The 17,394-nt window shown below is 36.4% G+C and overlaps 1 protein-coding gene across 3 annotated transcripts in view; it reads right to left on the reverse strand.

Moving 5' to 3' along the window:
* Positions 1–9,169, reverse strand: part of rho-5 (rhomboid-5) — a 42,708-nt gene extending 33,539 nt beyond the window's left edge. The window contains exon 1 of one of the 3 annotated variants that reach the window (XM_073976987.1): positions 8,242–9,169. Coding sequence is in view for 1 of the 3 variants with exons in the window: in XM_073976986.1 (XP_073833087.1) it covers positions 7,788–7,828 (41 nt within the window). In the remaining 2 variants the exon portion in view is untranslated. Of the gene's footprint in view, positions 1–7,652; positions 8,096–8,241 lie in introns of those variants that run through there. The other 2 variants (XM_073976988.1, XM_073976986.1) reach the window with 2 other exon arrangements.
* Positions 9,170–17,394: the final 8,225 nt, after the last annotated feature.

The raw sequence follows: 17,394 nt of genomic DNA on the forward strand, positions 1-17,394 counted from the left end.
GGGATATGGAAATAACATTATTCCAAACTGTTGGTGTCCACTAGTAGCGAAGACGACGAAGATACCACAGTTCCAATCCCAGCCAAGATGAGGTAAAGTCTGCAATAAACCGGCTAAAGAATAATAAGGCAGCAGGAGCCGATGGCTTACCAGCCGAGCTGTTCAAAACCGGAAGCGACACGCTGATAAGGTGTATGCATCAGCTAGTTAGTACCATCTGGCAGGAAGAACGCGTACCCGATTGAAACCTGAGTATCCTGTCCCGTCCACAAGAAAGGAGACAAGAGATGCGGATCGACACCTACCACCATTTTGTCGATTATAAGGCAGCCTTCGACAGCCCCCTACGCCCAAAGTTATTCCAAGCCATGTCCGAAGCTCATTCGGCTTTGTAAGATGACTTTAATTGATACTAGGTCCTCAGTTAAAACAGGAAAGAACCTCTCCGAACAAGTCAGTACCAAAAGAGGTTTCAGACAAGGAGACAGCATTTCGTGTGACCTGTTCAACATGCTGCTGGAAAAGTTTATACGAGAGGCAAACGTCAAAAGAAAGGGGACAATATACAGCAACACTCACATGTTGCATGCTTATGTAGATGACATTGACATCACGTGACGATCGGTAAAGGATGTAACTGATACCTTTAAGAAGGTCGAAGGAGAATCATCGAAAGTGGGTCTGGCAGTAAACGGCGAAAAGATAAAGTTGATGGTGTCGAAGCGCAATGTGTCCGTAGAGCTAGGACCAACAGTGGAAGTTGGTTCCTACCTCGGCACCGCCATAAATACAACAAACAACATCAGTTTTGAAATAAAGAGAAGAATTGTGTTAGCCAACTGATGTTACTTTGGCTTAAGAAAGCAGTTTAGAAACAAGGCCACATCTCGTCAAACAAAATGTATGGTTCCGAAGCGTGTGTACTTGCGCAAGCAGATAAGGCAGTGCTTGGTGTGTTTGAGAGAAAAATTCTTCGAAAGATCAACAGGCCAATCTGCGTTGACGGTGAATATCGACGTCGTATGAACCACGAGCTGTATCTGCTATACAACGACATCAGTATAGATCAGCGTCGCCCAAGAGAATTCCATCAAACTAAAGCAAGTGATATTTTTTCGTTATTCGTTTTTGCTCACGTACACTGTGAATGAGAGAGAATAGCAAATGCAAAACAACTCAGTGGGCGCCCGCAGTATGCAGATGGGCGACCCTGGTATAGATAAACGCATCGAGATATCATAAGAATGAGTGATATTCCAAGGCGCGGTATTCCAAAAAGCAAAGCAACAAGCATAGATAATTGGAGATCTTTTCTTAGTTCGGCTTATGGAACAAATGTTCTGTAATGGGCCAGCTAAGTAAGTATATCCAATTCTTAATCGATTGCAATATAACTTGGTAAACTTATTTGTAGTCAGAATTCGGTAGCATTGTGCAAATTTCATCATAATTGGACAGAATTTGCGTCTTTGGTCCATCAATTACTTAAAATCGGGCGAACATATATATGACAGATTCGTTTCTAGGCCGATTATAAACATCTGCGCGAAGTTTTGAATGTCTAGCTTGCCCTTATGATTTTTTGCCTCAAAACCCTGACTTTGGCCCCACAGTGCATTGTAATATTTCTTTCAAACAAAAAATTGAATATTTTCGCTTAATTACAGTTGAAGCTAGTTTCGAATATTGTTTTTACAATTACACTGTGCAACACTGCAAATGCAAACAACTTCTAATGGGTATTTTCTGAAAGTACATATTGAGACTACAAAAACCTTAATTGGGTTTTGTGTTCTTAGATCTGGTTTAGATTTTATGGCCTCATCTAAACCGACCTAAAATGAGCTTTTTTCCAGTGATCGGACCTTTATCTCCGAAACTAATAAGAATTTTGCTTTGCAGTCTTCAGCAATATTGTAGCCCTAAAGTAGTAGAACTTATGTGTCAAGCAGATGAACTAGGAAAAGCTGCATCTAGCGCATCAAACTCGTTAAAATATATAAAAGTTTACATAATTTCTGAAATTCTGGTCAGTAACAACTAAACTGTTGGGAGTTGAAACAAGGTACCATTCTAAAAATTTTCCAAATAATGTGACCATCACTAAAATGGTTATTTTACGTTGTTAAAGGGATATTTCATAACATACCTTTTACAAAACTTATTTCAAACAATGTTCACACAGGCTGTTTATTCTCATGTTGGGGGTTTCAATGAATTATTGAAATATTTACCAAATTGTTGTTGAAAATTTTGCTATAAACAAGGCCATAGAGGCATTTTACAACAATATAATGTTCTGAAGAGTTGTGTATTACATTCCAGAGAATATTTTCCCAAAAGGTAACATTAAGAAGAATTTAACATTTTGGGAGATACGCTGCGAAATATACACAAATTATAGAATTTTTAGATATATTATAAAATTTGAGGCATTAAATGCAGTTTTTCGAGTTCACTATTCCTCACTACAGCCCCGATTTGTTTTAAAAATTCGATCTTTAACCATGTTTAGATGAGGCCATAAAAACCGAACCTGATCTAAGAAAACAAAACCCAAATATGGGTTTTGCCTATTGATCCTCTACTTTCATAAAATTCTGGACAGAAGTTGTTTGCACGCGATTGGCTCAAAAATGTTGCACAGTGTTATGTAATGCTTTCGTGGGCATGTCCATACTCTAAAAACCTGCCGGCACATAGATGACTGTTGAGCCGGATAACTAACAAATTAAGAATTGAGTATTCGATTTGCTTGAAACATTGCAAATCTTTATTGAACAATCTCCTCGCCAAAGCTTAAAATGTTCGCTTTCGCGGTTTAAGGGTTCTTCGAAAATCGTTTTGAAAATTTAACCCTACCATCCTTGTGTTCCTGTTTAAAACAATCATGGATGTCACAGACACCGACGTCGCCAGAGGGGCCCCGAAATTATTTTATTTTCCATATGCTACACATTTCAGAGTACAATTTTAAAGAAGAAATATGTAATGCATTGGATGAAGTATTACAAAGGATAATTTAAATACATCTGTATACGTATTGTCAAAAATAATGAACAATTACTCGTAGGCTTTTTGAGTAATTTTGTGCATAGATTCTGTTAAGTTTTCAGTTACTTAACTTATTGAACTTGTTGGTATATAACGTCCAATACTTTGACTTATGAACAACGTCTAGAAAAACAATTATTGCGATTTAATGGTTTTGATAAAAGCAATTCAACAATGAAGCATGAAATCGTTGTTTAATCTTTGTGGTTTTCAATTTTTGTATATTTTCTCTAACACGTTTTTAATGAACTATTTGAATACCATAACAATTACAAATTTTTTACTATGTTTAAAATTTGCATAAAAACTATATCAAGCAGTTTTATGGTATAATTTGTGTTCGTTAAGATTATTGCTAGAAATTTTCTTTAGAAAATAAGCCGTATTTTGCACTTTTTCTGCCGATTATTCTTTGAACAAAAGCAGAAGAGACACAAGTTTTTTGAAATGAATAATAGGAAGAGTTGACATCGCAAACACAGAAAACCATGTACAACGGTTTCACTACCTCATACTCCTCGCCTATTAACTCGAAGACGCCATGTTGAAACAGCGCTAATGTGACCTTCGTCAAAGAAACCCACAATTCGATTTCGGTAAAACAGGGCGCATGGAACAAAATTGTTCTTCCGATGGATGCATATTTCTAGAAACTTTTCTTTTTCCATCTTCGGTAAAGGACTTTGCGAAGACTCACGAAAAAACTGATGGGAAACCGATTATTGTTCCTCAAAATCTCAACGAGTTAATTAGTATCAGCCGGCTTTACTGGCAGGGATATATCCTTAGGCTGTGTGAATTGAATGGACAGATCGAATACACCACCAAAATACTTTTCGCCAAAAATGATGTAGTTAAAGAATTTTCAGAAATTTGTGGCCATTTTTGGACGTGTGAAGTTGCCGACAAAATATGGATTTGGATTAATGATCACAATTCCTTCCAATAGTATTTTCAGTTGGTCACCGTATAATTTAGAGCTGTTGGACGATTATGTCAGGAAATATAGACTTCTCATGAAAAACATAACATCGCTGCCGACAGGACCACAAGGAGTATCTTCGGTAACCTTTGTGAGGGAGTTACTCTAAAGAGCACATCGATACGCTCCATTTTCAAGCTTAAACTACGTTTGGACAAGGTATTACTAAATCCAAAGTTTGGAACAAATCGCTTACTATGTTTAAAAATGTTGAGCGTACAATTTTACTTGGCGTTTACACAACACAGACTCTCTGCAAACAATACATACTGATTTACTAATACAACTCTGATTTACTAATACATACAAACATGTGGCTAGTTGCCTCGGCACTGTCTGGTAATTTTCGTAGACAGTAAACATGGACATTTTTGAAGAAATGAAAACAAAACTATTTCAAATAACAAAAAAGACAACAGAACTGGGATTCAACAAAACAAAAACAAAATATGTGAACGAAAAACAAACAGATTTTCATTCATAATTTTACACATGTTTTTGCAGCTGTCTGGACGCCTACGTCACTCAGTTTTAGGTTTTTGACAATCAATACGTGTACTCAACTGTCCTGACATGTGTAAACGCAGTGTTATCGAAAATGTTTGAACACCGGAAGGATTGGGCCGATAAGCACAAAGATCGAACTTTATCGAAGAATCGCAGAAATATTACGATAATTTTGGACCAACGAACAATCCACTGCACATGGTGGCTGTAGGCTTTTTTTGCAGCTGCCGGGCCATTTTCTGAGAAATTATGGACTTGCCCCTGAAAAAACTTGTTCTGTCGTAATAGGTGCCCTTATTTGAACTTTTCATTCATAATTTTGCGTTTTAATTTGACAGACTTTGTCGGTAACCAAAAAATGCCCTAGAGGATCCAACTACAGGTCTTAAACTGCACTATTCTGAAAATTTTGGAAATTTTGTGTGGAAGGTTTCCAAAGTATTGGACCAATATAGTCCATCTTCAAACTTGATTTTAGTTGGGGCAAAATATTACGAGGGCCGAATTTTGGATAGAATGGATTGATCCGTTCGAGAATTATCGGGCTTTTCATCCATCCAGACAGACGGACGGACATCGCTAACGGCTGAGGGAATACAAATGTAGATTGGTCAAAATTGTGTTCATGGATTTTTGCTAAAAGAAGAATTCTTTACACAACCTAAAAGTATTTGTATGCATGTTTAGACCTTGAATTGGGCGCCAGAATTTCATTTTAAAAGAATTCAAGACTGGTTGCCTGAGTTTTGCTTGCTCCTGAACAATTTAAAGGATCCACGAGGATAAACCAGAATTTCTCTAATAGAAGACCACCGATTGAATGTCACAATAAAAGTATCGCCAGGCGTATGATAGAACGACAGAACTTAGCATTAAGAAACCCGCGATAGAGCGCCAGAATTTCATGACGATATTACTATTGCTCAGCATTAGTTCTCTATCAACACAACCTCTATTGGATTTCAGACATTCTTTATGATACGATTTACGATTAGGAACCAAAATTTCTTTTTTTAAGGTTTGAGCTCCACCATATCTGTGAGGTAATAACTACAACCAGCATTTGTCATTTAAAATCTCCATCTATGAAAACAACCCATTTTTTAACAGAGAAACTCTGGCACGCAGTTTCTCTGTTAAAATAAACACGATTGGATGCCATAACTTTTCATTAAACAAAACGATGTCCCCAAATTCCCAATGCATAGATCAATTCTCAACTAATCCAATCTTCTTTCCATAACATACTCAAAAAAATTAGACTGCGAAGTTGAAGCCATAATTTTTTTACTTTTTTGAAGTACGTAACAAAGGAAAGGACCTGACCATTCCATAGGCATATACATAGATAGCAATTTTGGCCGTGGGGTTATATGGCATTACAAAGTCTGGATTTCCTAAGAAATCGTATAGTTATAATATCCAAAGCGCTACAACTGCTTTGGCCATGTTCTCTATGCTGAAATAAATAATGGTAAACAAAAAACATTATTTTTTAAAATTTTAAGATATTTCTAAGGTTTTCCGACTGTATTCCCTTCTTTTGGTCTTACAGAGTGATATCATTGAGTTCAACGATGCTTATATAGCCTACTTCTGAAGTATTCCTACAGGGGGTCTTCGAGTTATTGTGCAAAGTGCTCCAAAAAAACGCAAAATGAAATCCTGACTACGTCCCTGGTCACAGATTCCGATCGGTTTCTGTGACATGCCGGAATATAATGTTTTTTTTTTGTCGCAAGTCCATACTTCCTGACATAATGACTCGAAAGTTTCAACTGAAATGGCCAGTGGACTCGATAACTATCCAAAGTAGTGACTTCTGAAATAAATATCAAGTTCCAAGATGGAACATGTCGGCCCATTTCTTCAGATACCTCGTCCACAAAAGTTCAATACTTTTGTGTTTACATTCACTTTAAGACCACCTCTCGGATCATGTTGCAAAATTTAGTAAATAAATTTTAATAATTCTAACTTTTTCCACATCTTCTGTTATTGTGTTTTTTTCTGCACAGTCAAGGACTGAGTGTATTTTCTGCTATCTGAAAAGCCGACTGATTCTTTTTAACGTGTTTTTATTTGAAGTTGGGTTTTCTGTGGAAAAAAGTTTATTTCCCCTCGTCAAATTGTTCAATAGGCTGATTTATTACAGAAGATTTATATGTTGCGTTAAGTTGAAGGGCTTATTTTTGCATGTAAATACGAATTCATATGTTGGAGGAAGGGGGTGGGGGGGTTATAAAGAAGTTCATAAAAATTCTTTAAATTATAGTCACGCCATACATACATGCCCATGCATGGCCAATACTTTGTTTCTTAACATAACAAACTTTGTTCATTGCATTAATGTAATGTGAAACTCTCATTTTTTTCGGCCGATTGGTCCATTATGTGAAAATATGCGTGTGTGGGGGGAGGGGAGGGGGGCTTTTTAAAAACTTAATACAAAACGCTTGTGGGGTGGTAGACAATGTCTATATTGAAGGTAAACAGAAAGAACAGCAGGACAACAACGAGAACAACAACAAAAAGTTATGATACCAAAATCATTTTGTCGTAGTCAAAGGATAACAAAAGAAGAAGAACAAGAAGAGGAGGAAAAATTGACAAATTAGACAAAACAATAATACAATTCCGAGAAAATGCCAATATCAAATGAAATTGAAATACACAAAAATCCATTGAAAGAGAATGAATTTTCTTTTGGAAAAATAACAAGCAAAAAAAAAAACACTTGTCTAGAATATGACACCCATAGTTTGGCCTCTAGAAAAATATTTTGCCTGGAGGAAGGGTTAACTCTTGGTTTTTACATTAAGTGATCATTACTTGCAAAACCATACTTCTTTGATGGACACTTTGTAGAAAGGGAAATAGTTTCTGTTTTTTTCTTTCAAGTCATGGAGAAGTTGTTTTTCTTTCGTATGATTTGTTGTAACAGCTAAGCACGCACCTCCTTCATTATTTCATTTGTGTTTTTTTTTCTTTTTGTTAACCTGGTTAAAAGGGGTTTTTTGTTTTAAATTTTAAAGAGTATCCACTTTTTGTTTGCCCAAGAAATATGCAAAATAAATATGGGTGGTGGTACTTGCACACGAAACCTTACTTTAATTGTTGCCTGGCTGCCTGGCAACGTTTCGGTGACAGGCTGGCAAACACATCATACCGAACGGCGACACATCACAGCGTTTTTTGCGAAGAAGAACTAACCCATTTCACACTCACACACACAAACACACACTTAATTTGCACATAGGAAAAAGTCCTTTTTTGTTTATTCATATGTTGGGTATCCTGTAACACATAGTTTTTGTTTTTTTTTTTAATTTTTTACACAGTTTATGTCCTTTAATTATGTAGGAAAAAAGTCCATAGGCTGGCCCACGTATTGCAAAAATTTAAAACACAAAAATAATACACTGGGGCGACCTTCAGTTTTTCAACAAAAAATATTTTTTTCATCTTTCTTTTCTGGCCACACACACAAAAATTTATATCCTTCGTCGTTGGTTGGTTGGTGGTGGGAAGGAACACACGAAAAAAGAAAAACTAACTAACTTCACTTTCTATGACGACGACGACGACGAGGACAAGGATGAAGAAGAACCACCAGTACAAGTACTTGTGGGTACATCTTGAGTTCTCCTGAGGGGCAAATCCTTGCCAGCAGGATTTCGTTGCAAAACAGGACTCACCTTAACTTCTAAATTCCATTTGGTTGGTTGGTTGTTTTGTTGATTTATTCTGTAGAATTTTTTTATTCTTTCTTATCTTCGTTTTCTTGTTTAAACTATGATATATATATAGAGAGAGCGATGTATGTTGTTGTTGTTGTGTATATATAAGTATTACTTTTTATATGTAATAATAATAATTTGCATTTTGTTAAAAAACAAAAATCCGAATTGAAATCTTCTATATAGAATTTCTTTCATTTTTTGTGGATAGGATTTTTTCGATTTTCATTTTTTTTCTTCTCTTATGTTGTGTTGTAGTGAATGACAATCCTTTTGACTGTTTTTCTTTGCGTTCGTTTCGTTTCGTCGTCTTTTTTCCTTTTTTTGCATTTCCTCTTTTGGAATGTTGTTTATGTGTATACCATCGTCGTATCGATTTCTCACGGCTGCTCGTTGATGATGTTGGTGCTGCTACTGCTGCTGGTTCTCACGTCCAACGACATATTCTTTCTTCTTCGACAAAATAGTACCACCGTTTGCAAAATTTCAGATTTCGTTTCGTTACGATTTTATCGGCAATTTGTCACAAAATCATTTTAATTTTATTGAATTCTAAAACTACCGTTAGTATTTATTACAATTATGTACACTTGATTATTTATTAGTTAACTATTTGTGGTAAAATTTGGAATAAATGTTCTTTTGTTTGTGCTGTGTAATGTTTTGCTCATCGTCCTTTTGCCACCACTACAGATGTAACGACCTGAGAGAACCGAATCAACTAACCAACTGCTGCTGCTAACAATGGCTCACACGCACACACACACACTCGTACACAGAGCGAGAAAGAGAGCACAATTTCACACAATAATAATAATAATGTGGAGTCAACCCCCAAAGTTTTCACTTGAAACAATGGTCCTCTGTGCTTTACTCTCGCTGTGTCTTATGGCCAACCGAATATTGAACTGCCATTGCGAATTTGGTTGAACCTGTTTGGGAGTAGTTGTTATGCGAATCCGAATTGTGGGTGTATTTGATATTCGGTTCGCATTGTTACCGTTAATTTTTGGGGGAGTTGGTATCCTTACCAGATTGTGGGATTAATTTGGCATTTGTTATATTTATACCCTCCACCATAGTATGGAGGGTATATTGAGTTTGTTTCTCTGTTTGTAACACATCGAACTAATCATTTGCGACCATATAAAGTATATATATTCTTGATCAGTATAAAATTCTAAGACGATCTTTCTACGTCCGTCTGTTGTAATCACTCTAGCGTTCGCAATAATTGAGGTAGAGCGCTATATTTTTGAACCCGAGTGTATTTTTTCCATAGGCAGGTCAAGTTCGAAGATGGGCTACATCGGACCACTTTCTGGTATAGCCCCATATAACGGTACCTCCCGATTTTCGGTATTTTGAAGATTTTAGCTACAATTTTTGACCAAACTACTTGTAATTTGACAGTTGAAGTTCCTAGAAATCACAAAACATCTCCACCTAAAACTGTTAACATAGGTCCATGTTTTGGTGTAGCCCCCAAATAACGGTACCTCTCGATTTTTGGTATTTTGAGGATTTTAGCTAAAAATGTTCACCGAACTACCTGCAATTTCACTTTTGGGGTTCCCAGTGGTCACAAAATATCTCCACTTAAAACCGTCAAAATAGGTCGATGTTTTGGTATAGCCCCCATATAACGGTACCTCCCGATTTTCGGTACAATTTTTGACCGAACTACCTGTAATTTGGGAGTTGAGGTTCCTAGTAAACACAAAACATCTCCACCTAAAACTTTCAACATAGCCCCATGTTTTGGTATAGCCCCCATATAACGGTACCTCTCGATTTTTGGTATTTTGAGTATTATATCTAAAAAATTTCACCGAACTACCTGTAATTTGACAGTTGAGGTTCCTAGTGATAACAATATATCACCTTCAAAAACTGTGAACAGAGGTCTACGTTTTGGTATAGCCCCCATATAACGCTACCTCCCGATTTTCGGTATTTTGAGGATTGCAGCTACTTTTTGCGACCGAACTACCTGTAATTTGCCGTTTGAGGTTCCCAGTGGTCACAAAACATCTGAACCAAAAACTGTCAATATAGGTACATGTTTTGGTATAGCCACCATGGAACGTTACCGCTCGATTTTTGGTATTTTGAGGATTTTAGGTACAAATTTCGACCGAACTATTTGCAAATCGACATTTGAGGTTCCCAGTAGTCACACAACATCTCCACCAAAAACTGTCAGCATAGGTCCATGTTTTTGAATAGCCACCCCCCTTTTTTATACCCTCAGCATTTATGCTAACGAGGGTATATACACTTTCAACCGGGCAAAATGTGCCTCATCGAAATAATGGTTTTAGACCCCAAGTATGTTTGGACGAAATGTGTTTCAGACAATTTGGAGTTGATTTAGCCATGTCCGTCCGTCTGTCTGTCTGTCTGTGTGGCTGGCTGGAGAGCACGATAACTCTCGAAGGGATCAACTGATTCGGTCCAAAATTTGGCTTTCGTAATATTTTGTTCAAACTTAGTTTAAGTTCGAAGATTGGTTATATCGGTCCACTCCTTCCGGTACCTCTCCCACAAAAGTTCGGAAATGTTCGGAAAATTTGCGCGCACAACTCTTAAAGGAAGTAACCCATTTGGTCCATACTTTGCACATCGTAAAATTTCTACCAGACTTAAATGAGGTTTTAATATGGACTAAATCGGTTCACTCCTTCGGGTACCTCCCACACAAAATTTCGGAAAGGTTCAGTACAAGACCTGCTCTCTGATTTTTGTTGTAGCGGCTTGTATTCCCTGGCCCCATACGACGGTACAAGTTTCATCAGGGGCAAGTCCATACTTCCTGAGAAAATAAACTGAAAGATGCAATAAGCCCCTATGACACCGTGTGTAGTGGTTGGAGCACAAGAAAACTCTCGAACGGTCCAAAATTTGACCTTCGTAATATTTTGTGCAAACATAGTTTAAGTTACAACATAAACCATATCGGTCCACTCCTTCATGTACCTCCCCCACAGAAGTTGAAAAATGTTCGAAAAAAATTTTCGCACGATAACTCTTGAAGGGAGTGACCGATTTGGTCCATACTTTACACATCCTATTATATCTACCTGATATGGATAATGTTCGAATATGGACTATGTTTGTCTACTCCTTCGGGTACCTATCACAAAAAATTACGGATAAGTTCACTTTAAGACCTGCTCTCGAATCACTCTGATTTTTTTGAAGCAACTTGCATTCGCTGCCTCAATTACGACGGTAAAAGTTTTTTCAGGGGCAAGTCTATACTTCTTGAGAAAACAGCCCGAAAGGTATAAAAACCCCTATGGCACCATATGTAGTGGCTGGAGAGCACGAAAACTCTCGAATTGATCAACCGATTTTGTTCAACATTTGACTCCCAAAATAAGATCGACTTCCATAATATACTATGTCGGTCCATTCCTTCAAATACCTCCCCCGCAACACATTTGAACTAAAATCCTAATCCACATTTTTGTTGGCAAGTGCAAATGTCCAAAAAGTGACACAAAATTCTGAAAAGATTTGATCTGTCCGAAGATGAAAGTTTCAATTCACATTGGCTGAGGGTATATCTCTGTCGGCAAAGCCGACTGATACGTTTTTACTTGTTTATCTATATATATAAAAGAGCTCAGTGAGTGAGTGAGTGAGTGAGTGAGTGAGTGACTGACATATCATCGCCCAGACGAAACCGCTGAAGCTAGAATGCTGAAATTTTGACTGTGGGTTGCCGTCGGTGTGTAGGGGTGAGATAAGGCTGGGTTTTTGGAAATTCGACCTAGAAGGGTACGAAAAGTACTAAAAGGTACTAAATAGGGTACCCTTTGTATTAGGCAAACGGGAAGAGCTAGAATTCTGAAATTTGGAATGATGGTAACTGATGGAGAGTTAGAAAGATGTACCAAAGGGTTTTTGGAAATTCGACCTATATGTGTACGAAAAGTTACTAAATTTGGTACCAATTGTATATTTTGAGCGGATATAGCTACAATCTTCATATTTGGTATGGGAATCAAAGTTGGGAAGTGGTGTTGATATAAGGAAATGATTTTTGGAAGTTCGTACTTATGTGTACGAGTAGTACTAAATGGTACTAAATTTGGTACAATTTGGATTTGGGTGAACGGATAGAGCTAAAAACCTGAAATTTGGAATTTAGATTACCGTTGAAGTGTACGATTTAGATATGGGGGTAGTTTTGGAAATTCATACTTATGTGTACCAAAAGTACTAAATGGTACCAAATTTGGTACAATTTGGATTTAGATAGATATGGAAACCTGAAATTTGGAATTAATATTACTGATGGAGTGAAGGATTTAGGTAGTTTTGGAAATTCTTACTTATGGGTACGAAAAGTAGTAAACGGTACTAAATTTGGTACAAATTATATTTGGGTGAACGGATAGAGCTGGAATCCTGAAATTTGGAATTTAATTACTTTTGGAGTCCAGGATTGAGTTAGTCTTGGAAATTCGTACTTATGGGTACGGAAGGTACTAAATATAACTAAATTTGGTACTTTTGGAGTCTAGGATTGAGTTAGTCTTGGAAATTCGTACTTATGGGTACGGAAGGTACTAAATATAACTAAATTTGGTACAATTTAAATTTAGTTGAACGGATAGAGTTGGAATCCTGAAATTTCGAATTAAGGTTACTGATGGAGTGTAGGATTGAGATAGTTTTGGAAATTCATACTTATGGGTACGGAAAGTACAAAATGTACTAAATTTGGTACAATTTATATTTGGGTGAACGGATAGAGTTGGAATCCTGAAATTTGGAATAAGGATTACTAATGGAATGTAGGATTGAGGTAGTTTTGGAAATTCATACTTATGGGTACGGAAAGTGCAAAATGTACTAAATTTGGTACAATTTATATTTGGGTGAACGGATAGAGTTGGAATCCCGAAATTTGGAATTAAGATTACTGATGGAGTGTATGATTGAGGTAGTTTTGGAAATTCATACTTATGGGTACGGAAAGTACTAAATGTACTAAATTTGGTACAATTTATATTTGGGTGAACGGATAGAGTTGGAATCGTGAGATTTCGAATTAAGGTTACTGTTGGAGTATAGGATTGAGGAAGTTTTGGAAATTCGTACTTATGGATACGGAAAGTACTAAATGTACTAAATTTGATACAATCCTGAAATTTTGAATTTAATTACTTTTGGAGTGTATGATTGATATAGTCTTGGAAATTCGTAATTATGGGTACGGAAAGTACTAAATTTGGTACAATTTAAATTTAGTTGAACGGATAGAGTTGGAATCCTGAAATTTCGAATTAAGGTTACTGATGGAGTGTAGGATTGAGGTAGTTTTGGAAATTCATACTTATGGGTACGGAAAGTACAAAATGTACTAAATTTGGTACAATTTACATATATTTGGGTGAACGGATGGAGTTGGAATCCTGAAATTTGGAATTAAGATTAGTGATGGAGTGTAGGATTGATGTAGTTTTGGAAATTCATACTTATGGGTACGGAAAGTACTAAATGTACTAAATTTGGTACAATTTATATTTGGGTGAACGGATAGAGTTGGAATCTTGAAATTTCGATTTAAGGTTACTGTTGGAGTGTAGGATTGAGGAAGTTTTTTGAAATTCGTACTTAAAAAAGTACTAAATTTGGTACAATTTGGATTTGGGGGAACGAATAGAGCTGGGATTCTGAAATTTGAAGTTATGATTACTGTTGGATTGACTTAGTCTTGGAAATTCGGAAAGTACTAAATGGCAGTAAATATGGTACAATTAAATTTAGGTGGACGGATAAAGCTGGAATCCTGAAATTTGGAATTATGATTACTTATGGAGTGTAGGATTGAGGTAGTTTCGGAAATTCGTACTTATGGGTACGGAAAGTACTAAATGGTACTAAGTTTGTTACATTTTGGATTTAGGTGTACAGATAGAGCTGGGATCGTGAAATTTATAATTAAGATTACTTATTGAGTGTTGCATTGAGGTAGCTTTGGAAATTGGTACTTATGGGTACGAAAATTAATTAATGGTACTAAATTTGGTAAAATTTTGATTTAGGTGGACGGATAGAGGTGGAATCCTGAAATTCACAATTACTGTTGGAGATAGTTATTGAAATTCGTACTTTCGTACGAAAAGTATTAATGGTATTATGAATAGAAGTGGAATTCGGAAATTTTGTATTTATGTTGAGATATGGATGTGGTTGTGGATATACAATAAGTGTACGAAAATTACTAAATGGCACAGAATTTGGTCCAAATTGTTATTGTGTAAAGGAGTAGAGCTGAAATTGTGAAATTCGGTATTAGTATAGCAGTTGACGTTTAGAGTGGAGATAGAGAGGAAGTTTTGCAAATTCGTACTAATGTATACGAAAAATACTAAATCGCGGTTTGGATATAGTTTTGGATTAAAGGAAGTAATTTTTGGAACTTATACATACTATAAGTACTAAATTTGGTACCAGTTTGGTGTTGCATGATGGGATATAGGTGGAATTTCGGATTGTTGTATGAGGGATTCTAAAATTAGGCTGAGGGCTGGTTGATTTATTGAGAAATACGAAATGTACTAAATGCTATTAAATTTGACGTTGGGTGTAGCAATGAAGATGGAATTATGAGGATAACTGATAACTGTTGAGATTGGATCAGAATGTTTATTTAAATCCGCCTTTAAATGTATGAAAGGTTTCTACATGTAATACCATTGACATTGGGTGAACGAGTAGAGCTAAAACTGTAACACTTGAGCTAAGGTCCTGGATTTTAAAAATTGTACTGAATAATGTACTACTGTTTCTAGGTTAACACGAATTCGATTTCTAAATAATGTACTGAAATCAAAAAGTCAAACGTACCTTTTCAACAAAATTGTTTTTATCTTTGTTGTCTATTCTAAACGTTATTGTAAGTTAATTTGAAAAGGTAGATCTATGCGGCTAATGTTTTACAAGAAGGTTTTTATATCCTGAGAAAATAAAATGTCTCAAAAATTAACTGTTATATAGGGTAACATCTTCTGAATAAAAGTTTTCTACATTATGATATCATAAATTCCAAAATTCGGTTGGAAAATGTGGATAAAATTTTCAAAATACCCACACCGTTCTAATAAAACATGGACTGGAATTTAAAATGTAGGCCGCTGTTGAAGTGTGGAGGTTTTTTTTTGAAATTCGAACAAAACGTATACGAGCAGTACTTGAAAGAAATTAAATATTAATTCAAATAAGTATTAGTACATCAAAATTTTCAGTGTTCTCCATATTAAATATTGTTTATTTGTATATTATTCCTTTTCCGCTTACGAAGTGGCGGGCATTTTGCTAGTATTTTATATTTGTTTGTTTAGATTTTATATTTTGTATTTCATAGTTTATATTTTATTTTTTTATATTTTCTAGTTTAGATTTTATATTTTGTATTTTATAGTTTATTTATGCTTAAGCTGGAGTATTCCCCCAATGATTTAACTTCATTATTACCCTCTGTTACAAAGAGTAATATTTTTCAAAACGAACTGACAGTTTTGCAATTATTTTTTACTGATCGCTACCAATATCATGATTTCATCCCGGCGAAGGGAATTATCAATTGGCTTTTCAGTTTTTGAATTGATAATATTTTAGTGAAAACCCGATCTCTGATGATGTCATGAAAGTACAACTAAATGAGCAAATACCCATTGTTGTTGTAAAAAAAGCAAAAAATGCATTTGAAAGAAGAAAAGTTCGATGACAGCGAAGCCGCTCCACAGCCGATGTGTCTGAAGAGCCTCTGCCAAAGGCGAAAAATGCATGTCACATAGCATCATTGATCATTAAGCTCGATTCCAACGAGAAATTAATTAACAAGTAAAAAAGTATCAGTCGGCTTTGCCGACAGAGATATACCCTCAGCCTGTATATGTTGAAACAATTTTTTCCCAAAAATCGTATGTATTTAGGGGTTTTTATAAATTTAGGAAATTTGAAACGACAAAAATGTTCATTAGGATTATGGATCAAAAGTTTTGCGGAGGAGATACTAAAAGGAATGGATCTACATTGACCATTATGGAAGTGGATCTTGAGCCACTACATATGGTGCCATAGGGGGTTTTTACACCCTTCGGGATGTTTGCTCAAGAAGTGTGGATTTGCCCCTGAAAAAACGTTTACCGTCGTAATTGAGGCAACGAATGCAAGTTGCTTCAACAAAAATCAAAGTGATTCGATAGCAGGTCTTAAAGTGAACTTATCCGAAATTTTGTGTGGGAGGTACCGGATGGATTGGACAAATATAGTCCATATTTGAACCTGATCTATATCTGGTAGATATATTAGGATGTGTAAAGTATGGACCAATTCGGCCACTCTCTTCAAGAGTTATCGTACGCACAATTTTTGCGAACATTTTGGAACTTTTGTGGGGGAGGTACCTGAAGGAGTGGACCCATATGGCTTATCTTCGAACATAAACTATGTTTGGACAAACTATTACTAAGGCCAAACTTTGGACCGAATCGGCAGACCTGTTCGAGAGTTATTTTGCCATCCAACCTCCTCACACGGTGTCATAGGGTTTTTTTTTGCAACTTTCAGGCTATTTTCTCAGGAAGTATGGACTTGCCCCTGATGAAACTTATACCGTCGTATGGAGGGCAGTGAATACAAGTTGCTAAAGCAAAAATCAAAGCGATTCGAGAGATGGTCCTAAACTGAACTTTTCCAAATTTTTGTGTGGGAGGTACCCGACGGAGTGGACCGATTGAGTCCATATTAAAACCTGATCTAAGTCTGGTACACGCTCCACGATGGGCAAAGTATGGACCAAATCGGTTACTCCCTTCAAGAGTTATCGTGCGCACACATTTTCCGAACATTTTCGAACTTTTGTGGGGAGGTACCGGAAGGAGTGGACCGACATAGCTCATCTTCGAACTTAAACTAAGTTTGGGCAACATATTACGAAAGCCAAAATTTGAACCGAATCGGTTCATCCGTTCGAGAGTTATCGTGCGCTCCAGCCAGCCAGACAGACAGGCAGACAGGCAGACAGGCAAACGGACGGACATTGCTCAATCGACTCCAAATTGTCTGAAACACATTTCGTCCAAACAT

This window comes from Musca autumnalis, unplaced genomic scaffold, assembly GCF_047663935.1.
Source record: "Musca autumnalis isolate F117 unplaced genomic scaffold, ASM4766393v1 scaffold_3, whole genome shotgun sequence".
Lineage (NCBI taxonomy): Eukaryota > Metazoa > Arthropoda > Insecta > Diptera > Muscidae > Musca > Musca autumnalis.